Here is a 26041-nt window from a genome sequence, read left to right on the forward strand (position 1 = left end):
CATGTCTTCTTCTCCCTGGTACTTTGTATTTGGCGAGGCATTTTTTTCCCCCCTTTGTTTTCAATTTTTCTAAGCCAGCAATTGTTTTATCTGTCCCCAGGCTGAATGCCTCCGCTGGTTCTGAGCAGGACTTCCAAAGGAAAAAACGCTTATATATTCATAAAACAGACACATTCACCTCAGATTGTTCCAAATTGCATTCATGTTCTTGGCGACGCGTTTCGGTGACGGGTTATAAGTTGAAGATTGAATTAGACTCAAGGAAACGAACAGAGAAACATAAGAATGATGACTGTGTGTGGTGTGTGTGTGTGTGTGTGTGTGTGTGTGTGTGTGTGTGTGTGTGTGCATCCCTGATAGTGCGAGGGAGGGATGTGTTCCATTTGAGGAGACCAGCTTTCTGTGATCACAATTCTGATAAGAATTGTGGGAAACCACACTCACAACAAGCCACCCTGGAATACCAACTAGACACACACACACACACACACACACACACACACTCTCTCTCTCTCTCAGTCTGTCTTTCTGTCTGACACACACACACAGATGCATACACACTCAAAGGCGTACACACACATGGCAGCGAATATGTGTGTATCCATGTTTCCTCTTTCTTTACGGTAGATGCAGTTCTTGAATTTGATTAGGTGCCTTGCCTCTGCAATGTAAACATTTTTTTGTGTGCATATAACGCATCCATGGAAACAGAGGCATGCATGTGGATGTGTGTGTTTTGCAGGCACATGGGTGCATGAGGCCAAGCAATATAAATGATTTACTCAACTTACAGCGACAGTGCAGGAAAATGTCTGCCCAGATTAACAGGATGTAGAAAACCAAATCACTCTGAAGCTCAGATGCAGAAACAGCATCCAACTCTCTCCATACCGGCTTATTTCTGCCTCTAATGCACACTTATTGGCAGAGAGTTTTAAGCTGCTATCGATGACAACGTGAAAACAATGCGACAATGTGAAAGGGGTTGCTCGTAGTGATAAACCTGAGGTTTATATTGAGCTCATTGTACTGTTTGGTTCACTCTCAAAACTCTCATAGCGTCATTTTCAGGCACAGCAGGCAGTTGTTTGCACTAAAGTAAAAACTAAAGAGCTAAAAGATAAAGAGCCAGATATTTTCCTCAGGAGTTGGTAGAGACCATAGACTGTGCTGTACTGTTTGTAGACTTCGATTTTGAAGCCTTAAGTTTGGCATTTTGGCCATCGCCATCTTGTTTTTTTGCAACCAGAAGTGACACGAGAGGGTGAAGCTAAGTACAACTGAACGCTGAATAAGACATTTTTAGGCGACCGAAATGTTACATCTAACTTCCGTGAACTGAAAACACACTATGAAAGAGTTAAATCTGTAAGACGAAAACACAGACAACTCCCAGACCAGACAACGCCGTGGTAGCGACCTGTCAATCACAAGGTAGACACGCCCAAAATCATACCCTGCTTTATGGTCTATTTGACTATAAATGGGACCATAATTTACTAAATGAACATCATGCTGTATTGAAGAAGACTTAGACTTTAGACTTTATAGTCCCCCAAGGGGAAATTATTTTCCACAGTACAGTACTTGTCAGACACCAATACATACAACAGCATACAGTAACACAGTAACAGCAATACAACAGAAAATGACGGACAGCAGTACACACTCAGGCCTATTCAGCAACGCCTGTTGTTTAAGGCGGCTATGACTACAGGTATCAAGCTTTTCCCAAAGCGAGCCCTATTGCACCTCAATGTTCTGTACCAGTGCCCGGAGCGGGGCATTGTGCAGATGCTGTCAAACAGAGTACAGTCTGTGCTGTCGCAGCAGAGCGCGCGCCATTTTGGTGCAGCAGACAAGACTTGAAACTAGCGATTGAGACCATAAACTCATGTTTACAATGTTTACTGAGGTAATAAATCAAGTGAGAAGTAGGGTCATTTTCTCATAGACTTCTATACAATCAGACTTCTTTTTGCAACCAGAGGAATCACCCCCTGCTGGCTGTTAGAAAGAATGCAAGTTTAAAGCACTTCAGCATTGACTTCACTTTTCGGAACCGGGAGTTGCCGCCTGGTAGGGACCAAAACAGAGTTAAAAGAGAGTGAATATTGGACATCAGGTGGAGAGAAACATGACTCCAAATGAATGAATGTTACTCCATAACTGCTGGATGAGTAAATAACTGTTTGCCAAAAAGTTCGCAACTTAAAAGGTGAAAAGCAGTGATGATATGTGTGTCGATGCTGTGTTCATAACTTGTTTCCGCTTCCCCTCAAGTGGCCAAACAAATCAGTTACTGTAGGTTTAAGAAAGTACCTCTATTAGTGGATGAAAGCCTTACATTAGTATGAGACCTAAACTGTAATTTATGTTAATAAATTCTAATTTGACAATACTCGAGTAGATTGGACCAGTTCCAAGAATTCCTTTCTGTCTTTTTTCTTTCTGTTAGTGAGACGGAAACAAAAAGAGACATAATTTCACCCACCAGAAAAACTGAACTCAACTGTTTGTCCGTCTGTCTGCCTCTGATTCTTGCCAGCCCAGCTGCTGATCCGCCTGCCCCAGTGGCTTCAGCTCTCCATTATCATGTCTGGTGGAGAGACGTGTGTAGTCAATAGCTCACCCTGATCTGGTGGTAATAACTTGTGATTGGAGTATTGGCGTGTGTGTGCCAAAACTCCACATCTGCCAGATTTACTGGCAGTGCAAAGAGGGTCCTGCTGAGTTGAATCTGCTAGGACAGGATGTATTGTGGTTAAGTGTTTAGATGCTAACCTGTCTGTTCCCATATGAGCCTGTGCAGAAATGGTATAACCGGGATAAAAACAAAAGCACCGTGCATATATATATTTCTAAATATTCTAATTGGATGTGCTGCTTTTGTTTTTTAGTTATTGAGACTATGATAAATGAAACAATGAGACAGTGGTTTTGCATGCTTATGTGCGGATTTGCATGTGTGTGTCTGTGTGTGTGTAACTGGAGCCCATCTGTTGTTGTGTATGCTGATATGGCAGCTGCATCTGTGGGGAGCTGACTAGCACATTAGGAAAGAACGAACACACACACACACACTCACACAAACACACACACTGAACCTGCACATACTGGACAGCTAACAGTTCATTTGACACTGTAATTACAGCCAGTGATCATGGATCTATTCATCAACCCTCTTCCTCAGGGCGTCAACTGACCTCCAACAATATCACCATGAGACGGAGAGAGGGAGGAGGAGGAGGAGGAGGAGGGAATGGAAGAGAGGAGCAGGCATGGCGAGAAGAAAAAGGACAGGAGAAGAAAAATAATGGGTTGCAGGCGAATATGGGAGAAGGTGGATGGGGAGTGATATAGAGATTGGCAGGGTACATGTTTATGGGCCTGGAGGTGTGTTTGTTCGGGATTGATTCATTCACAAGTCTGTCCGTGTGTGTGTGTGTGTCTGTCCAGTTCACCTTCCACGACAGCCTCTTGTGCTGACCTTACCTGCTGCTTCACTGTTGCATCATTAGGATGAGTTATACACTATTATTGCTCTGCTGCTATCTATGGCTGCTGTTTGCACACACAACACACACATACTCACAAGCACACACACTAAATCATGGCAACCTGTATGAAAACAGCATGCATAAGTTATATGTGTGCACCAGGCTGCGAGGTGAAATAGGAAAGCAATGAGGAGTGATCTGGGGAGGAGAGACGAACAGAAAGAAAGGGGTGAAGTTTGGGTAATGCATGAGAGACTGCCTTTTGTTATCAAGAAATGTAGTGAGCATCCCTGTAAGACTTAAAGCTGCAGTGGGCAGAATTGGAGCAAATAAGATTAAAAAAAGTTATTTTTATAAAACAGTCACTATATCCTGATAGTAGTAGTAGTAAGATTTCACAGACCGGAGGAAAACAACCAATCAGAGCCGAGCTGGAGCCTGCCGTCTATGAGCCGGCTGTCGATCACTTGCAAACTCTGATCAAACGGTCAAACTAGGCAGCGCTGATCAAATATTAATTAATATTCTGTTGCTGTAATGCCTGAGAAATGAGAAAGTTTGTGACCTGGCAGCCATATTGAGATAAGTTGAGGAAATACCAAGCACCGCCCACCAGCCGGAGCAAACGTTCTTATTTTACAGCTTTACAGTACACTACCAGATGTTTCTGAAAACATTTGAGGCGAGAAATAGACATTACAGTATCAGAATATTGATTCATATTTGATCAGCGATGCCTAGTTTGACCGTTTGATCGGAGTTCGCGAGTGATTGACAGCTGCCTCCGTTGAATGAACGGCCAATAGGAACGCTCTCTCTCTGAAAGAGAGATTTGTTAAGTTAGCCTGAAAACAGAGCCATGAGGAGGTGCAGAAGTCTAGTTATCTCTCAGAACACTTGAATTACAATATGCTGAAAAGGTTATTATGGAGTTTTTGCCCAATGATGCCAAAAACATTCTGCCTACTGCAGGTTTAATTGTAATAAATACATGTATTTGCGCATCCATGCACACACAAACACACACACACACTAACAAGCATCTAACACCCGGAATTACTGTATCATCGCTTAGTTGTGAAGGTACATAGCGACAACTATTTATAGAGATAATTTTGCCATTTTAACACACAGTATAAAATTGAGGAGAAAGTGTTTACAATAAAACAGACCTGCTTTAATTATGCTTTTTACTTCCCCAGATTGTTGTCACGCCAATAACACCAAGAGTTGTGTTACTATAGAAACACTGACGTCATGCTAACAGTGATTTTGTGCCGATTAATATTTACGTCTCCTTCTTGGCTTTTCTCTGCAGTATTTCCAGCATACTATTTGTCTGAAAGCTTCCAGTGTATTGTCTTATCTGTACGGCTCCAGCAACAGACTCGTGATAAAGGCCTGTCCTAATTTGGGAAAACCTAAATACAGATTTTGTTTCGGTTGACACAGCAACCCACCTTTTTAGTGTCGTGATTCATCGCCGCTGCAGTAATCAGCATCTGTTCTCACATTTTATGTTTACCCCGCTGCGTCTTGTTATTGCTTTAACAAACTTGTGCACAGTGAAACATTAACGCATAGCTGTCATTTCCATCAAAGATACTTCCTAGGTGCTACATATTTTTGGGGGACTGTTAGCAAAACTATTTTTGAGTGATGGTGTGTGTGTGTGTGTGTGTGTGTGTGGCTTTGTGTGTGTCAGCCTCAGCCTGATACACATGGGCCTACTGGGACCACCCAAGCAGATGCTTCATTTACAAAATTATGCATTTAGGGCAGAGAAATAGGTCTGAACCGGGGGAGTTTAGGAGAGTTACAGAATGAGACCAGAGAGGACTGAAGCCATCAGCGAGACGCACCTGTTGTGATCTCGACATTGTTCTTTAGAAACTGCTGCCCTGTATATGTTAGTCTGTCAGAGAAGGTGAGACAAAGAAAGCAAAGACGGGAAGGGAGAGAAGATGCACCTATGCCCTTTAACCATCTCCCAAGCTCTTTTCCCCTCTTTAAGTATTCATTAAACTGAGGCAGAAGTTCCGAAGGGCAGCTCGGACACTAATCATTACGTCCTGACTCTCATCTCACATCACTGATCGTCATCTCTTTCTCTCTAAAATGGAAAATAAAACAACAACAGGGGAAGTGGACTGTTGACTCCTCTCTGCTCCATCACTTTCTCTCTCTCGACCACATTTTGTTTCTACATGAACTATAACCAGCAGCGTTGGCAGCCCTACACTGACACACATGGATGAATCCAGTTCTGGATGAAGATTTTTACGCTCAGATTGAACATTCTCAAGGTTCCCAAATGGCAGCAGCTTGTCTTATAACCCAACATGACTGATTTTGAACAAAATATTGCGTGCCAGTTTGCCACACTGAGTGCTCACTATGTGCTCTTAAGTGTGTGTGTGTGTGTGTGTGTGTTTTCTCCAGTGGCAGGTGTTGGTTTCAGAGTGTCTGAGAGTGCTGTCCTGCTGGGACGACCTCTTAGTGTGTGTGTGTGTGTGTGGTTCTTATAGGCCACTTCAATTCGTAATCTCCAGTGAGTAACACGAGCGGTTTCCTCTAAGCAGGCTGTGTGTTTGTGTGTGTGTGTGTTTAACCTTTGACACCCAGATTGGAAGCATTTTCATCCAAAATCACATCGCTTCTTGTCAGAGTCATAACTCAGTGACATATAAATGCAAATAGGAATAAATTGCTGACTCCATGGTAACATCACACTTCCTGTGTACATCACTCAACAAGAATAATGAGAAGACACTCATCACTAATGGAAATAAGAAACAGATAAAAACAATGCCAAATATCCCAAACATTTTTTTCCCCATAAAAGAATATGCACAGTACTACTCACATGCCAAATGATGGCATTTCTTTGTAGACTAATTCATTTTTAAAATAACAACATATGGCATGCCTAGCTAGTCACAGTGCCGTAAGGGAATTATAGCGGATACAAAGGATTAAATGCATGAAACTGATTAGTGTATGCCACAAATTGCCTGCTTATGAAATAGGGCTACAACTAACACTTAATTATTGATTCATCTGCAGATTATTCTCTTGATTAATCATTTGTGAAATTGTAAAAAAACACCCATAACATAGGTGGAAATCACAAATCACTTTACTGATTTGAATAATTTTGTTCAGTTTGGCACAAAGAGTCAGAAACTATGTAGTTGGCTCCCTTATTTTCCCCAAGCCAAGAAGTCGCATCACTTTTCAAATGCACTTCAGTACGTCCGAGACTAAGTGAATGCATCGCCGTTCATAGCGTACGTTCAGTCCAAGCTGTCACATTCAGTTCAGTACAAAACTAGCCTGCACAAGCTCCGACCATAAAGTTAATAGTCAGCCCATTCTCATTCCCAGGCGTCAAATACCAATGCTTTGTCACGGCCGTCAAAATTCGATATTGCCGCACAAGGCACACTTTAGCGCCTGTATGAGACGCACCGGGCTTTCCATTAAATACAATGTAAACCCATCCGCGGCAACAGTAAAAACTCAGAGAAAGTGCTGTGGTGACGTAGTTTAAAGAGCGAAAAGACACACAGGGAGGATTGGAGGGGAGTTGGATGGGCCTAACAACACAAGGCTTTCATCAAGGAGACTGCTGTTTGTGTTCCATGCATTACGCTTCACTTTAACTTTACAATCGGCTGTTCGTTCCTGTCCCACGGTCACAACGTCCAGTCACATTTTCACCGTACAAACGTAGTAGTTTTAAGCCCAACTATGCAGTTTTTTCCTAAACCTAACAAAGTAGTTTTGTTGCCTAAACCTAAGCATGTTTTTGTTTAATTCACAACATTAAGCACGTGTTTACTGTGACCGAAAAGTGATGTTGAGGGATTCGACAAACCGTCAGTATGTGACGAGTTGGTATGAGAATGTGTTGTAATAGTTCAGCAGTTCTCTATCACAAGTGAGGAGCTCCACTGCTAAAAGCTACTGATTTGTACAGAGATGATGAAAGTCAGTTCAGTTTAAGGATTTGTTGTTAAATATCTGTTTCATAGCTACATGTACTAAAACACTTCTAATCACAATTTTCTATTGCCCATGGTAACGTCTAACCATGAAATCCAAAAATATTCAATTTAAAACGATGTAAAACACAGCAAAAAAAACATCAATTCCTCTCATTTGAGAAGCTGGAACCAGAGAGCTGTTTTGTTGTTTTTGCTTTCAAAATTTATTATAAAAGTAGTTGCTGATTAATTTTACTTTTGTATATAAATGTATTGACTAATCATGACTCTATAAACATACATATTGCCACGTGATGACAATGATCAAGAAAGTAATGAAGAGAGAGAGAGACAGACAGAAATGGAAGGGGAGGAGAGACACAGTCTAAATATACCAGCTGAGGGCGGTGGAGAGGAGAAAAAGCAACGGTGCTCTGAAAACCACAGTGTGATGAAAAATTAAGTTGGGAGGCGCAGGAGAGAGGAGAGCAGAGAGAGAGAGAGAGAGAGAGAGGAGTGGAATGGAGAGAGCGAGAGAGAGAAAGTGCTTTTACCGGCGGTCACTTTCAGCTGTCTGTCTGGGAGATGGACGGATGAAATCAGACTCCTATTAAAGTGGAAAAGTAGAACCTACATTCTTCCTCTGTCTGTGAGTTCAGAAACAAGGGAATAGCTGCACCCTTTTTTCCTTCACAGTTATCCTAAAGCATCTGAGCATCTATTGTTTTATACTCTTTGATGACACTCTTATTGAACCGCCTCAATTCCTAACGTTGCTTGTTCAGCAAAAAAAAAGAAAGTCTTTTACTTTTAACGGTTGTTCTTACTCTGCAGAACAACCGTTACATTTGTCAACAAAGGCTTAAAGCATTGGATGGATTTCCACTTTGCTAGCAGTTAGATAATCCCAGCCAAGAGCGTACAAAAGTTTAAAAAAACATGGATTGAAATTGAATTAAAGAAGCTATTTCTTCCCCCCTGGATTATTTTTTCGCCCATGCTCTCCCATGCCTGACGGTACCTTCTCTCCCCGCGTCAGAGACCACACAGCGGAGGCCATTTGCATTTTGCTTTTATATATTTCCTAAATTACAAAGCTTCAAGAGATCCCTACTTTGCATTTGTTTATTTAGTTCAAAGTGTTTTTTTCTGTTATTGCCCAAGAACCTTGCAGAGAATTGAAGTGTAGTCAAAATGTGATAGATACATATGAAAGTGGTGCGTTGTGTATTCTATGGAGAGAGGGACTTTGATGTTATTTTTGCAGTGTTAAGCCAGCTTTTAGCTACGGTGAAGCTCGCGCCAGTAGGTGAGGGCTGGCAATTCCCCTTTTCTTTTATTGTCTGATGCTGTTGGACTTGTGGGTGATGGAAAGGCTCAGACAACATAACTGCGTTTACCACCTGGATCTGCACCGTCAGCAGACACACTCTGCAGCTGTGTGCTGTTGCTGTACGTGTGTGTGTGTGTGTGTGTGTGTGTGTGTGTGTGTGTGTGTGTGTGTGTGTGTGTGTGTGTGTGTCTCTGTGTGTGTGTTTGACCTGGGGATGTTTTAGGGGTGGCTGTGTCGTGTGTGGACGATGGATTTGTAGTGACATCAGGATTTTTACCTTGCGGTGCAGCGAGTTCTCCAGGTTCACACAGCGAGCAGCAGACACAGACAGAGCAAAGAGAGAGAGAGAGAAGTGAGGGGGGGGAGATAGATGGAGTGTGACACCCTTGGGTGAAAGCTTTAGGAATGTGTTGGGGTTACACATGTAGCAGCAGGCAAAAGCTGATTTGAAAGATGGGAATATAAAGTCTGGGATGTGCACTCTTCTGAAGTCACAGAATAGAGAGGCGAAGTCCCGTCCCGGCCGGTGGACCACCATGGGACCTTATTTCAGAAAAAAATATGTATGGTAGTCAACGGCGAGAGACAAATATTGTTTTGAGCCATGATTCACACATATGATGTTTGTCAATTTAAAAGATAATTTTGCAAATCAAGAAAGAGTCTCGCACAATATACGTCACCAACACTAGTACTCCGTACGGAGTCTCAGCTCAGAGTAGCGGGAATCAGGTTTCACACACAGGACAAGAGAGAGTTGACAAAAAAGACGATGGCGGAGGATTTGGTGTCAAAGTGAAAAGCAAAAACGCCTATTTGGCAATACTTCGGATTCAAACCCAATGCTATAAGGGAACCACACCAACGAGAATGAGGCGATAGCCATGCCGAGGACGGAGCGGTCACAGTGGGTTCGCGCGCTGCAGCGGCTCCAGGTGGAAACCTGTAGCCCCACAGCGAAAGCTGGATCGGAGAGGCCAGACACAAAGCTACACATCAGTAAATTCAAAGTAAACGCTCTGCATATATTGAGCACTGTCTTTTCTTGTAAATTGTAAATGTCGTAATTGGTAACACCGGTGTTGTCGCAAGTTTATTAACTGGTGGGAAAATTTCCTCACCATGACATCCTTACTATGTTCCACGCACACATGTAATGTTATCTTAAATGATAAGTTTTATCACGCGACTCCTGGTCTTTTTATCAGCTGGGGAGAGAAAGAACGAGCGAGACCCGTTGCTCGTGTGAGTACATCCCAGTACGAAACACACAGGCATCGTACCTTCCAGGAGAGTGACGTCATTTACGCGACTTTTGGGTGTGTAGTCTTTGTAATTACGTATTTTCATAGTCTTATACTTCAACAGTTTTACAACAAACTGTGATTTTCTTGACTTGCAAAATGATGTTTTAAATTGACAAACATCATTTCATGGCACAATTAAAACTGGATCAAAAGGTTATTTGTCTTTCGCTGCTGAATACCTTTCATATTTCTTCCGAAATAAGGTCCCATGGTGGTCCACCTGAAAGGGAGGGACTTCGCCTCTCTATACAGTTAATTAGTGAAAGAGTGATAAGAGGCTGAGGATTGGGGGAAAAGAGGGCTAAAAGATTCTCACTCTGCATTTTACACACACGCACGTTTGAGTTTCCACAGTGCTCATTAACTTGGAGGCTTAATTTGGAGCCTCTGGTTTTTTTCCACAGGTCACATGGAGTGAATCTATCCACAAAGGCCAAACTGTGGATTTCATTAATGAAACACACATGAAACACACACACTCATGTATACACACTCACTCAAACACACACACACACACACACACACACGCTCCTGGCAGGATCATGGAGGCCTAATCAAGCCGGAACCTCCCAAGGTTGCAATTAGGTTTGGAGAGCCACAGTTCTAACTCTGGCTGAAAAGCAAACCCTTCCATTAAGTTACAAGGACACACAGATTTCCTCTGACAAATCATCACACTATTGTGTTCCATGATCCATTCACATTCATCCGCTTCTCCTTCATTGTACAGTAGCACTGCATAAATGAAGTACAGGTGACGGACACGAACACACCAGCTTTTCATGGCTTTTTTTTCTTCTAGTATAGCAATAATGTTTTGACCTTAGAACCTTTTCTGTTTGGCACAGCTAGTTGTGTACGTATTATATGTGTGTCTATACGTGTTTGCCTCGCCCGGTTTGAGCTGGGTATGGATGTTCAAATTTAACTTTGCTTAAAATACATTTACAAGCTTATAGATACTTCAGTTTGTCTACTGCCATGCTAGCAGCTCGGTGAGGCTGTACTTATGCTGCAGGAGTCGGAAATCGGAGCTGGGAAAGACATCACACCCGAGTTGACCTCGTTCCAGTATAATATATATATATGGTATAATAACATATTATTCCAGTATTTTGCGCATACAAAAGCCATAGCAACGGAAAAAAACGACTTAAGGGGGCAATCCAGTTGAAATTTCTGGGAACTCTGAAATTCCAACTTCCCAGTTGAAATGAAATGCAACATACAGCGGTACAGTGTGTAGCATTTCGGGGGACCTTTATCAGAAATGGAATATAATATTCATACCTATGTTTCCCCCAATGCCTGTTCATGCTGCTGGGACTGGCCGGAATAGCTGTAGACCTGCAACCGTCCCCTATCGCCCCCTTAAAGCTGGAATATCGGCGTTAATAAATATACAAAAGACTAGATTATTAATATCCGCTAGAAATAAATGTTGAATGGTTTATTGAGGGCACTGCGAGTGACTCTCATTGTCCATTTAAGGAGTCGAAAGACCGTGACTGTCATAAAACAAACGGCAGACCGTGTCACACGCGCCGCGAGTCACTCTCACTCTCACTCACTCTTTGTTTGTGATAAAACAAATTGCAGTCTGTATTTGCCAGGTTGAAAGCCGGAAGACCGTTTCTGTGGAAATACAAATGGTAGTAATGTGTTGTTTATGGGCCCTAGTGTCAGACTGTCTTTGACCCAAAAGGTTCTGGGCTTGGTGCAGCCACTAATCCTCTGCACTTAAAAGACGCCAACATAGCTAACTAGTCTCTTTGCAGCCATCCCAACAATGCTGGGGGGACATTCTCCACCATTATTACATATTTATATGGGTCAGTATGTGAATCTGTAATGTCAGTCCAAAATCAGATGAGTGATTTACGTTGGTATCGGAACCTGATGTTGGATGGGATCGGTCCCAACTCTATTGAGAACCTTTGTTTCCTCACCTCTCCTTCATCCTTGTACCGTTCTCTTTGGTTCGTCACTTCCCTTTTATGCACTCGTCTCCTTACCTTTCATCTTTCCTTTCTATCATCTCTGTGTCCTTTCCTTTCCTCTCTGCTGCCGCTTGACAATATCAGACAATATCTCCTGTTTCTTTTGATACTGTTACTTTGAATAGCACAGCAAGCTACTGTGAGCATCCCGATGACCTTAGCCTTGGTACCACTCCACAGGAGACTGAGATAGACATCTCTCTGTTGAATCCTCAGGATGAATAAGATCCACATCGGCACTGCTAATCCTAATTCAGAGTTCGTGTGAGGGAGGGCACTTGGTACACTTCATGAACAAAGAGAGAGGAACATACACAAACAAGGTTACAGCTTGTAAGATCACAGATTTCCCCGATAATTGGTGCGGAATTCTTTTTGTCACTTTTAAAGACAAAATGGCACTCAACACAATATGACACAATATAGCGCTGGGAACATTTAGGGCGCCTGTAATTCGGTACATTTGGTCTGGACCAAAGGAAACATCTGGTCCGGTTCATGTTCACACTGACTTTTTAGAAACGATCCAAGATGAGTGAACATGAAGTAATACAGACTCACAGGTAACTCAGTGATTAGACAGTTTTGGTGATTGTCATCCTGCATCATCAGGACCCCCGTAGGAACATTACATTTCATTATGAGCATTGTTAATATCATAAGACTGCATGATATGAATAATGACTTACAGGTTGAGACAAAATGAAAAAGAGACGTCTTGTACAGCAGCATTACGCTGTCTGACACTATGGAGCATTATGTTACTTGATGTCTTTTGTTGACAATTGCCACACAGACACAAAAGGATAATAAACGAAAGTAACTAACTAAATTACCTAATATAATGAGGGAATATTACTATGGGATCACTACGTCACACACTTTTTAATGGACTTGAAGCGCCAGAGTACATGGAGTAGGAGATAAAAGCTCAAAACACTGTTGTTTCAACTGCTTTTGACGGAGAAGGTAAAAATCCCTGCATTTACATGCTGACATGCATATGTGTTACCATGGTTACTACCTGTATAATATATAAAGTATATTGCCTATGCAGATTGCAATCAGCAGATGGATTTAACAGTAGTTTAGCTTATGAAGTCATGCTAAAATCACATATCTATTTTCAAAAAACACTGTGGTTGGTCAGTTTCCATTGCTCCGCATCAGAGTTCGACTGACAGCTTTCACACCAGCCGAAATTAACCGCACTAAATGTGCATATGAAACTTTTTCTTTTACAACTAAACAAACACGCACAATAGACACAAAGCACCCGGCACTATTACACAAAATCACAGAGAGAGAGACAGGTGATTCATATCTAGAACTCCCACCAGTCCAAAGCTGCCAGTCGACAGCAATATTGGCAAAACAGGAGACTGTCATCTCTGCCAGGAAGGTCAAGGGTGAAAAAAAAAGAAAAAACACACATGGTTGGGGCACTGCCAGAATATCAGTCATATGCAGGATAAGTTTGCACAGAGTATAGATACAACATAGCAGCAGAGTTCATGAGTTATACAGTTAGGTCTCATCAAGCAGTGTAAATAAATACGACTTCCACACCAAATAGTTTTGTGAATTGTATTTTCTAAAACAAATCTGTTCGATCTTAGCAATATAGAAAGCATTTTGTTGAGCCACCTCTTTAAACATGGGGACGATGGAGACTTCCAGTTTAGTAATATTAATCTTTTAGCTGCAACCATGCCAGCCTTGAGTGTCTGCTTTTGATGGGAGTGAAGAGCCCTGATCCGGTCAGAGCAAACAAATATTGCCAAATTACAGTCTGGCCAAATGTTTATTTCAATTAAATGTGTTCCCCCAGAAATTACCCAGTAGTGGATAGTGCCAGAATAAGTGTAATAGAGATCCTTCGGCAGTATCACATCTATCACACATGGGAGACACTGATTCCAAATATCCTACTAAGTTGTAAGACTTTAAATTGGATGAATCTATATCTAGAATTGACAGAACAGTTCTGTATACTGGACATGTTCAATATGAGGCCTGAGTTGACTCGCATTTAATGGTACACCAGAGTTTGTCTTAACCAAACCAAATAGATAAGGTTTGAAAACACTAAAAGTAGTTTATACACTAGAGCGGCGCAACCTGTTGCCTCAAAACAATTTACTCATACTTTTTTTTTTTTATTTCTCAATATTAAAAACCACAGATTCAGTTTTTCTGGACAAGAAATAATGTGGTGACACTATCCATTAAAACCACTTCATGTTAATTGCCATAGTAACTGATGTAGAGAGTACAGGCATCCCATTTTTCCAAATGGTGCATATCTCGGGGAATGGAAACTCCTTGAATATTAATGTATTTCCACTACATTTTTCTCATCTACCATTGGGAGATCAACCATGGCTCACATGCCCGTGAGATGTCTGTCCGGCTTTAGCTAAGATGCATACAAACACACACACTACCACGTGCACACACACACACAAATACAGGCTGGAGATATAGAGGGGAAGCTGATCAGCCGCACGGAGCGGGGAGGGCATTCCAATGGGACTAATTAAAGGGATGGAACAGACTGCAGAACTCATCGGAGACCACCACTCTTTCTCCAACTCTATCTCTTTCTCCTCTCGCTCTTCCGTTCTCTCTTTCTCCTGTGTGTTTGCTTAATGAAAGCTACATCATCCAGGGTTATAGGATCCAATGCTGCTTTCTAGCCGCTATTCATACCAGCGGATATGATCAGAGAAGTTCTACCTGACGTCAACAGTACCTGAAGGGGCTGCTGGAGACATTTTCTCAACATGCAATTAGAAGCTAACGAGGGTAAACACAGTAGTTTTTAAGCAGGCTGTTCTCATACACCGTTCGTAGCCATACGAAAAGTAATGCACTGTAATTCGTATATATATCCCATGAAATCAATTCGTATGTAATCCACGTAATCGTGAACCAGCAAGTATAAAGAGTGACAAACGCCCCGTAGGGAGGAGGCCAGGGTGGATGGGCGGGTCAAAAAACACCGGACCAGGAGACCAGGAGACCGTATCCCGTGTGAAACCAGAAGTCAACGTTGATTTATTTGCCACCTAACTTCCGTACATAAATTACGCCACCTCCGTAGTTATTTTAAACCAAATGTTGACTTTTTTGTCATGTAACTTTGGTATTTAAGTAATGCCACTTCAGTAGTTATTTCAACCCAAACGTTGACTTGTTTGTCACGTAACTTCCGTACTTAAGTAACGCCAATACCCGTAGTTATTTTAACCCAAATGTTGAATTATTTGTCAAGTATTCCGTACTGAAGTTACACCACTTCCGTAGTTATTTTAACCTAAACCACAATCTTTTCCTAAAACTAACTAAGTTGTTTTGTTGCCTAAACCTAACCAGGTTGGTTCCTGTGAAGACGGAAGTTTATTTAAAAAAGACTGTATGCATGTAACGAGCTGAAATTGTCACGTGTTGCCGGACACACAACGAAAAATAAGGAATAACTTTTCATAAGACGAACCATTGTATGAGAATACGTTGTCTCATACTGATGGAGAGTCAATCTGTTCAGATGCCATTGATCAGAACCCTGAGCAGTCAGACTCAGACACACACACACACACACACACACACACACACACACACAGACACACACACGCACACGCACACAAACAAACACACACACGCATGCACACACACAGCTTCGTCCCCCTCATCCTGTCTCTTTTCCTGCTACTTTCTGAATCCATTTCTATATTGCACACCCACTCATTTCTGCGGCAGACAGAACAACCAAACAACCAGCCAAAATGAAGTGGCACTGCATCATCACAAACACTGCTGTGTGTCTAAATGAGCTGGAGGGGAAGCAGGCCGCGTCTCTGTTTTGTCTCCTAATTATTTACTACGAGCAGAGCATAGGTGTGGACAGGAGGGAGGGAGGGAAGGAGTGAGGAGAGGATATAGGGACGAGGATGAATGGGAGAAAAGACAAAAAGCGACAAATAAAGCGAATATGTGTATGATTCTCTGGTTGTGTGTGTGATGCCCTCTAACCAGAGAAAGCCTTGGCTCAGCCTGTCTGGCTTTGCAGCTTCTCCCAGCTCTAGAAATGCATGGCTGCATAGTCAGATGACTCACACACCCAGCTCAGAACTCAAGCCAGGGCTTAACACACACACACACACTTCCTCATGGCAAAAGCGCTAACACACATATGCACGCGGATATATGCCCAAATACATGTTGCACAAGTAAACACATCAGCACATACCGAGGCCCAACCAGGCATGTGTATAATCTCATCTGCACTGAGCTAATCTGCACACAAACCTGGAAAGTTTGGTTTGTTTTACTTACATCATCACATATCTGCTCACAACTATTTCATTTTTCCTTCCCTTCGCCGGTTTTCTAGAAAATTAAATCAACCACCATGAAAAGTAATAAAGAGTGACTTAACGCTAAATTCACTTTGAGTTATTCTATTATACTATTAGATTATGGTCCTAGTCTATAGTGTGCATTGTAATGACAGTTATTTACAGAAGAAAAATGAGTAATGCTACACTTAACACAAAAAAGTAAAAGGCAGCATCACTCCAATCAAGAAATATAAAGACAGAAATCAACTCTTTCAGGTGCAAAGAGATCAACAGTGTGCAAACAAGTAGTAGTAGTTTAACAAAGTGTTCTAGGCAAACCTACAGCCTCCCGACCGCTCCAATACACCCATTTCCTGTTTATTTTTGTGTCAACATGGCGTGTTCAAGCTAAAATGGCTTTTTCAGTTCCGCTTCATGTTGTATCTTAGTCTCACACGTTTGCTTTTGCTTCGCTAGCCTCCTGCAGTTATTTATTCTCACACTTAACACGCACGTATACAAGCTTACTTAAAAAACACAGTTTCCCTGGTGGAGAGAGAGTTTGTTTGTCTGTTGTGGAAGTTTCCGTCCCACACAGTGCTCGGAATACAAAGCGCTTTAATCATATGCATCCCTGCTCACCACTCCGATGCAAACACCTGCCAGCATTTGCACAAAGAGAGAGACACAAAACAAGAGATCTTTTTGTGTTTTTGTGTTTATTCATCATTGTTTGCATCCTTCCTAGAGTAATATAATGAAATTATAAAATCTATTATTAAAAGTGTATTGCTGACTAATAATAAACCCGTTCTTTTTTTTTTATCAGACTGGTTTTATTTGTTTTGTTTTTATTGAAAGGTTTATTTTCACGAGAAGGTTTGTGAGTTTTTGTGTGCATCAGACATAACAACATATGCCATCTACTGTATTTGCAACCATCTAAATATACAAACACATACATAGTAGTTAATCACTGGACAGCGAAGATGCAGAAGGCATTAACAGAACTTGGCTCATCTCTGTTTTTGATATTGTTTTCCCGTTGGCTGCCAAGATAGAGAATTAAACAGAGAGTTTCCAAACCTACAAGTAACGATAATCTCCTAACTTCTGTCCTTCATCCCTTTATTTCTCTCTACTCGTCTTTCCCACTCTCTCGCTCGGGAGTCATTCACCACCTCCCCTTCTGTTTGAATGCATTTGCTGTAAACAATAATTGTCCCAGTGTAAATATTTTTTTCTGTACTGGAGAGTGTGTGTGAATGTCGGTTATGGCTATATGTTTTACAGTTATCTTAGAAAGTTGTCCAAGGTTTAAGTATTTGTGCTTTAACTTTAGCTTTAACTAAAGGCCGTTACTTTGACCTGATGATGGCACTACATGAGAAGTCAAGGAAACATAAATTAATCCATCCAATAGTTGTGGAGATATTTCACTCAAAAGCCACAACTGTCAAGCTCCCTGTGGTACTAGAGGAAAAGCTGGGGGATGGCTTAAATTATTAGAATTCAACGTCTGGGAATTATGAATGTGAATGATTGCTCAAAATTCTGTCTCAATTCCTAGATGTTGAGATATTTTACTGGATAATTAATAAAACTTTGACTTGCTGGTAGCGCTAAGAAAGTCAACGTATCATTAGCTGTGTTTCAATTCACATATTTTATGCACATTTTTAAGTATTGCATTAGAAGAGCTGTATGGAAGCGGTAAAATTCGAAGAATTTGAAGACGTTTTTCTCTCATAGATGGTTAGATAGCCAAGCCAACTTGTTTTTTTCCCAGTTCGCAACCTTGACTTCTTCTTCTACTCTGTTTACTGGCGGATTACAGCCATTCGTAGCCTATAGTGCCAACTTCTGACCAAACTACGATGTAGCTGAGTTTATTCCCTCCAAACCAGTTGATGGAAACACATCTCATTCACATTTCTTTTTTTGTGATATTTCAAAAATTCACTTAAAATTTGCTTGACAGTTGAATGGAAACAGGGCTACTGAAGTCATTACACTAGGATTTAGCACGCAAAGTCATGCAATGTACAGTATATTCTTTGGTTTACGTGTCTTTTTGTTTCTCTCTGGCAGAATGCGGGAACGGGGTCCTTACATTTGCGGAGTAGGTGTGTGGAGCCTACTGCTGTCCCTCTGTCTGGCCTCCCTCACACAGGCACACAGGAGCCACACAGGTAGGTACATATATGTCCAATCATGTGTTTGTGTGTGTATACATACTTCTGTAACTTGGTCAGTGTCTGTGTGCAGCGGCATTCACAGTATTGGATTCATCGTGGATTACCACTGCAGGCAGCCTCTGCAGCCAATTTCTTTTCACGTGTTGTAAAGTTGGAGTGAATAGACCGCGTGCCGCCTGAGGGAATGCAGAGGTCGGATTCACAATGAAATACGAGACCACAGAGGCCGGTTGCCAGGAAGAACACAAAAAGTTCTTTAATAAAAAGGAAGGGAAATACAAGTAATCCAACAAGAAAAGGTCTTCTCAGTTCAGGGGCTTTCACGTCTTTGCAGTTCCCCCATCAGAGCGGGGCGTCTTTCCAACATGCCTGTAGGTTACAGCGCACATAGCGAGCAGTGAGCCTTATGGATTAAAAATCCCTGGCTACGTGATACCCCTCCCATGTGAGCCAAGTGACTGAGTCACTAGCATGATTGAGCCCAGAGGCCTCTTACTGCTTTCCAGTTCATTTCTCATGTGAAGGTTGGGTATCTTCGCCTGAAAATTACCTTGCTCTGGGGAAGAAAGCTTTAATAGAGAGCACGACATACCTGCTACCTGTATTATGAATAAGAGCTTTTTATTTGCCTGAGGTTGCGCCGTTCACTTACATACAATCGTTTGATGGAAATGTGAATATGGACTCCTCTGTGTGTCTTTGTGAAGCTTGTAATGTTTAGAATTTGTTGAAAATGTGTCAGAGATGTGAAACTCCATGCTCATTTTATTGGCTGTAGTTTGGTAATGAATTTCATTATAATGTGATAATGCTGTCGCTGTATGTGTTGATGAATTTATACAGTAAATTGACAGTTTATTACGTACATCTATCCAGTACAACAAACCTAGAATAAATGCTATCCTCATGAAACTTACACTCAGTGGCCACTTTATTAGGTACACCTGTATACAGTCTAATGCAATCAAATACAACTGTTCTGCCATAAAGTCTACTTTTATGATGCCTATAATGTTCAGTTTTTTTGCACTTTTGCGTGGCAATATTGTATCGATACATGGACGTCAAGTATCAATCTTTTATTATAAAACTATTAACCTCTTAACAATCCAACGGCCGCTATTCTTTCTTTCAGAGGTTGTAGCGGGCTCAGTCTTAAAGCTAGAGTGAAAATACTGGTATGATATATTACTAGAAAACCTAAGGTATCAACCGATTGGTACGATCGTTACCAACCATGTCATGTTAGCTTGTTGGAAAGCTAAAAAACGCTCCAAAGTTACGCTAAATTTTGGCGAGGAATAACTGGCATGGCCATTTTCAAAGGGGTCCCTTGACCTCTGACCTCAAGATATGTGAATGAAAACTCTGAGATGACCAGAGTGAAAACTGAATCTTATTAGATAAAACAGATGTTGTCAAACTGCATAATTTGCAGTTGAAAAAGGTAAAAATCGCCATATATCATATTGCAATACTCAGCATATCGCAAAATGTTTAAAATCGCAATAAGATCATATTGTGGGACCTCTGGTGATTCCCACCCTTAGTGTTAATTAAATCATATGTTTTAACATTGAGGGCGACCAGCATACAACCAGATTGTTTCACAAGTAGCCAGTTTAATTGCTAATTTTAAACCAATAAAAAGCTAAATAATCGTCAGGCAATAGCTGGTGGGTTCCAAAATTGCATTTCCACCCGATTCAACTGTTATCAGGCCATTAAATATTGTTATTAGTTATTAGTTGCTCTAACCACCATAGATAACCATCATTAGGGGCCTACTGTGTTGTAAAAGTGAAAGTGAAACTTAAAAGCAACACGTTCTAACACGTAAAACTGAATGAAAGTTTTGAATACAAACAAAACGGCTTCTTTAGGTTTAGGCAACAAAACCGCTTGGTTAAGTTTAGGAAAAAGCTCATGTTTGGGCTTAAAATCACTACGTTTCAAAAGTGAAAGCGAACCCTTGTGAACACAAAGACAACTAGACGTTGGATTCACACGGGATGTGAACCCCGGCTTCCTGGGCGAAAGTCTGTTTATAGAGATTACATTATACTAAAATATGTTTTTATGATTTTTGTCCAGCCATAATAGGGGTGGATAAAATCCAACTGTCTCTCTAATGATTAAGAAAAACAAAAGCCCACATGTTGTACAAAGGCCCCAATTGGCACCTGAAGCCATGTGGTCCTCCTCCAAGTCTGCACTTTGGTGACGTCAACAAAGAAGCAGATCTTTGGTGCACCAGGGGTTGCCAGCCTGCAGGTTTTAAAGGTTGATGCTTGTGTTACAGACGTGGTCAATAAGCCTGCACATGTCATTTCAACACTGCTCCTCCAGACTCGTGGAGCAAAAAGAAGACAGAACTGGGGACGTGACTAACATGCTAAAAAATGTATCTGACCAAAATAAGTACTGGACAATAACAAAATCACCTAGGGATACAAGCAAGAAGTGATGATAGTGGATGTTGTCTTTAATTTGACTACATATGATGGCTTGAAAATGTTACGCTCTGCCTTTGGCTTTCATGTTGTGATGTCGTGCAACAGCTGCCCTTCGTCTTGAACTGGTTGTTTTTGTCATTGTTGTTACTTAGTGTCTAACGTTTCTGATGCTAAAGATATTTATACTGCAGTCGGTGTATTGCGTGTCTCAACATCTGCCTCGTACGGATGCTTCATTAGTGGATAACTGAAAGGGGAAATGATTGATGAGTCTGAGTCTCTTCTTTAATTCTTTAAACAGAATGCAGCATCGTAGACAGATAGTGAGCGAGTCCTTTGGCCTTCTGTGTGGAAAATGAAAATTTCTCATAATGTTATCACTTCTCAGAGACTACAAGGTTTTTGTGTGAGTTTATGTGTGTGTACAGTACGTGTGTGTCCTTGCTGGAATGCGAGTACCCATAACCACGGCTTTGTGTGTGTTGTTGTTTCTGTTTGTGTGTGCGATTGACTCTGCTGGGCATTATCTCCTCTCACAGAGAGATTTTTGACAAGACAAGGGCAAACATTTTCATAAATGGAAGGATGGTGAAAAGACAGAGAGAGAGAGAGAGAGAGAGAGAGAGAGGACGGAGATCCTCTCTTATTGTGGTGCATCACCGGGCTTTCAGTGAAGTGCTGACTTCTGCACAAAGCAACGAAAACACTGAAACCGACAGATGAGAGACATGAATGGCAGAGTCACAAGAAATGAAAAAGTTTAGCAGTTCTGTCTTTGTGTCGTTGAAGATTACGTCATGGTTATTTTATCATACTATCCTTTGAAATAGTGGCAGTAATGGTGGTGTCGGTATTTTAGTCTGACACGGTTGTATGTGTGTGTGATTGGGCATGTGTACCGTCTGTGGGCTCCCGTTAATGGGTGATTGATTGTAGAGTAAGTTGTAATCAGGGAGTTACAGCGTTATCCAGTTGCAGGTTGTCTGAGTGGGGAAAACCAGACGAGTAATCAGATAATTACTAAATACAATCCCTTAGGTCACTCCAAGGTTGACGCTCTCACACATACAGTGCACACGCACACACACACACACACACTGTCTCTTTCTCTTACACACACATAGATGATAACGAGGACGAGGATGAGAAAGAGAGAAATGTTTAATCATAGCTTTTTGTGGAGCAACGGCTGCTACTTCTGCAAAGAGGAGTGGTGGGACGGTGACGTGAACGGCTTCACTGTGAAGAATTGTGACGAATGTCGATTTAGAGTGATGTAAAAAGTTGCATGAATTCTGATTTGACTTTTCAGACTGAGGTTGCTTGCATCTGATTTAGGACCACATATGAAAGTGACCCAAATAAGAATTGAAAAGATCAAATTCCATGTGATTTGTGCTTTTCACACAGTTATGAAAAAAAAATCAGATCTGAGTTACACATGGGCAAAAAAATCTGATATGAGCCACTTTTGCTTGCAGTGTGAACTTAACCTTATTGGGCAAAGGGTGTGATTGGTTGCTGAAATTAGGGACATCACAAGAACCGATGCTTCGGTACTAAGTCGTTGCCAAAATTCTGAAAACATGATGGCACTCCTTTTTCTACAGTACCGCAGGTACCGGGGATCAGGGCTTGAGACTACTGGCATCCTGCTGCTACATTGTGAACAGCAAATCCATGTTGAAATCGGCAGGAGGAGAGCTAATAATGTTAGCTGTTAGCAGCCGGTGAACAGCATAGACTACTTGGACTGCTTGGCTAAATAACGGAGCTAAAAGCTAACGTTAGCGGTGGTTGCATTGAGTTACAATATAATGCATTCAAGCTCTATTCAGTAAAAATGGTATATACAGTAAAGTATTGGGCGATTAGGGATTAATAATAAAATCACAAAAAACAGTTTGCTATTGGAGTACATGGGATTTATTTATTTTTTTACAGTGGTATCGAATTGGATATCAAAAATCGTGGAATTTCACTGGCATTAGTATCGACTACAAAATTTCATTTTTTTCAAATGAAAGTAGCTAGCAGCATTAGCTCCAAAAGTCCCTAAATCTAGCGAGAAAGTCACCAAGTCAGCAACACTGACAGTCCGTCTGTTCAGGCCTCCCTTCAAAGCCACTCCCCCAAAATTACCATTGTGAATGTAAACAACAAACATGGCTATTGTTAGAACTCAGAGCTGTCAAGCTAGCAGCTTGGGGAAGACCCCGATGACATGCAATGAGTGCATGGGCAGAGTGCGCACAGACAGGCTGGTAGCCCGTCCAGTCATTACATTTGGGCCAAATGAAATGATTGGACAGGCTTATTACAGTCCTGCGACAGCCACAGATACCGTTTGTTTTTTCTTAATATATATCTATTTGCCGTCGGGATGTAAAGAGAATTTCAACAAATATAGCCATATCGCTCAGCCCATATGTGTGTACAGTATGTGTGTTCCTACCACCGGATCAAAAGGCATGTGCTGACAAGACAGCTTTGGCGACCTCAGGAGGAAAGTCAAAGGGGCTGAGCAGTGGTTTAAGAAGTCTCAACGTGTGTGTCTGTAGGTGTGTGTGTCTGCAAAGCTTCTGCTCACCTTTTATTCTCCAGATTTTTATCTCTCAGGCCAGAACAGAAAAAGATGCCTCTACTTTGCCATCGGTGCCTCTCCATCTGTTAACCCATCCATCCTGCTGTCTTTTTCTCTTATTCACATGCTTTATCATACACGTCGCTACAGAACTGTGTGAAAATTTACGGGCTTTATATCCAGACCACAGAGCTCTAGCCCTCTTTGTGGACTACAGATCTCTTGCAATGAAGAGATCTTATTTGTAGATAGGCCTTGGTGAAACGTCTCAGTGGCTTTGCCAATAGTCTTGGAGAAACAGCTTGGCTTGGATTTTGAAGTAAAGCGGAACGCGATTATGCTGATCACTTCACCACACACTGTCGAGTCACTGATTCTCAGTCTATAGGCTGCAATCTCCATACATCGCCACTGATTAGAGGCTGCAAAGAATTTAACTTACTCTGAAAGGCTTTCTGTCTGCCAAGAAGGGGAAATAGAGATGTTAGGACAAAGATGTATAGGTGTGCTAAGATGCATGTGCTAAACCACTCTCACACAAGCTCGGATGGACATGTGCATTCAGTCAGGCCTGCGGTAAATGCACACGGAAAGACACACACAAACACATGCACACACGCTTACATGCATGTACACTCAAAGAGGCTCTCTAATGTGATGTGCGGAGACAGGCTGTCTGCCCTCCTTAAAGGCTGCTCCACAGTAAAGCTGCACTCCATGCTCGGCCTACAACACGGCTCCATATGCGCTTGTGAAAAATTCAAGCTGAAATTGACAAATGTGAAAATGTTCAGTCCGACAAACGTCCCAGCGTTAACTACCACTTTTAATTCACTGATCAAGAGACAGAGAGAGTGTGTTTAAGTTCATGTATGTAAGAGCAAAAGAGAGGCTAAATTATTGAAATCAAATGATATTTGGGAGTAGAACAGATAATCAAGCAAATTATTTTAATTCAGTCTCTTTGCAATACTTCATGGATGAACCAACTCAGTATCCCGAGGAATTATGTTCATATCGCACCTCACGATTTACGTCAAATTGCCGTTCAGTGTTAATGCAGGAAGCAGCTTGCAGTGTAAGCAGAAAGTAAGGGTGTAGAGATCGGGGTGGTGGATAGGAGATATGTCAGACTTTTATTGGAGTTAACTAATGTTCACCTTGTTATAAATAGTAACCGCCGTCTTTCCAGATATAGTTTCACAATATTGAAGAAAGTGACAATTGTAAAAATGTTGGCATTGGAAAAAAAGATTATAAAAAAAAACGGGGTGTGCAGAGTATCGATGCCTGGTGATAGGGATGTAATAAAGTGGCACAGCAATCATGATATGTTCTTTTGTGGTACTGGGGAAGGGAGGTTTCCCTCTTTTTGCTGCAGACATGTGAATTATTCTGCTTTTTGGCATTTCAGATTTTTGCCAGTTCATGGCTGTGACATTTGAATGATGACACACATCTCCATATTGTTGTGTGTTTGTGTAAAAAAGTGCTCAGACTCTCAGCACATTGATACTACACTGTTTCATCTCAAATGTGTAAAATTAACTCTGTGAAGCTCTTTATAAGGCAATGAAAAGAAATAATAAAAAATTAGCTTTACTAAAATTGAGTATTTGTTACCTTGTGACAATAAATAAAGACAAGCTATTGTGATTCACACAATAAAGCAGTTCATATAAACAAATAGAACAGAAATAGCCTTCATTGAGTGTCATAAACCTCCTTGCAATACGAAGAGTATGACAGGAGAAAATAATTACAGCTAGGCAGGCTACAGCATGTGAGTGGGGTACAATATAGAGAGGGATTTGATTTGATCACACAAACGTGAGCGTGACTTTGACAGCATGGAGTCTCTTGGGAACCACATTCGTCATGGGATACCACCTGCTATACCGCTGTAGAGGACTGATTGCCTCCATCCACAGAAATTAGTCAATTAAACCGTAGCCACACTCTTGGAAATCTTAGCACTGTTTTTGCCAACTGATATCAGAACACACACACCTTAAGGCCAAAACACAGCTCCACCGAATGGCGTGTGTCAAAACAGCCACCCCTATTGTTTCCTATGTACAACCCCCACACCGGCGGTGGCTCGGTGCACGCCGGTGCTCGTTTACACGCCGCCCTGCAAATCTTAACACCACTGTCCTATATCCAGCCTCGTCAACCCTTGAAAAAAATAATATAACTAATATTGTTCTGCTCACTACTACAATCCACAAGCTAACAAAGTTAAGTGCGGTTTCACAAGAAGAGAAAAAAGTTTTTTTTTGATGCAGTATATACCCCATAATTTATTTTTCTGATATCATTGTGACACAC

At 41.5% G+C, this 26041-nt stretch overlaps 1 protein-coding gene across 1 annotated transcript in view; it reads left to right on the plus strand.

The window, feature by feature from the left end:
• Positions 1 to 26041, plus strand: part of LOC141772846 (chemokine-like protein TAFA-2) — a 91094-nt gene that overhangs the window by 24509 nt on the left and 40544 nt on the right. The window contains exon 2 of the mRNA XM_074644286.1: positions 18564 to 18664. Within this exon, the coding sequence (XP_074500387.1) occupies positions 18565 to 18664 (100 nt within the window). The 5' untranslated portion in view covers position 18564. The remainder of the gene's footprint in view (positions 1 to 18563; positions 18665 to 26041) is intronic.

Source organism: Sebastes fasciatus, chromosome 8 (assembly GCF_043250625.1).
Source record: "Sebastes fasciatus isolate fSebFas1 chromosome 8, fSebFas1.pri, whole genome shotgun sequence".
Lineage (NCBI taxonomy): Eukaryota > Metazoa > Chordata > Actinopteri > Perciformes > Sebastidae > Sebastes > Sebastes fasciatus.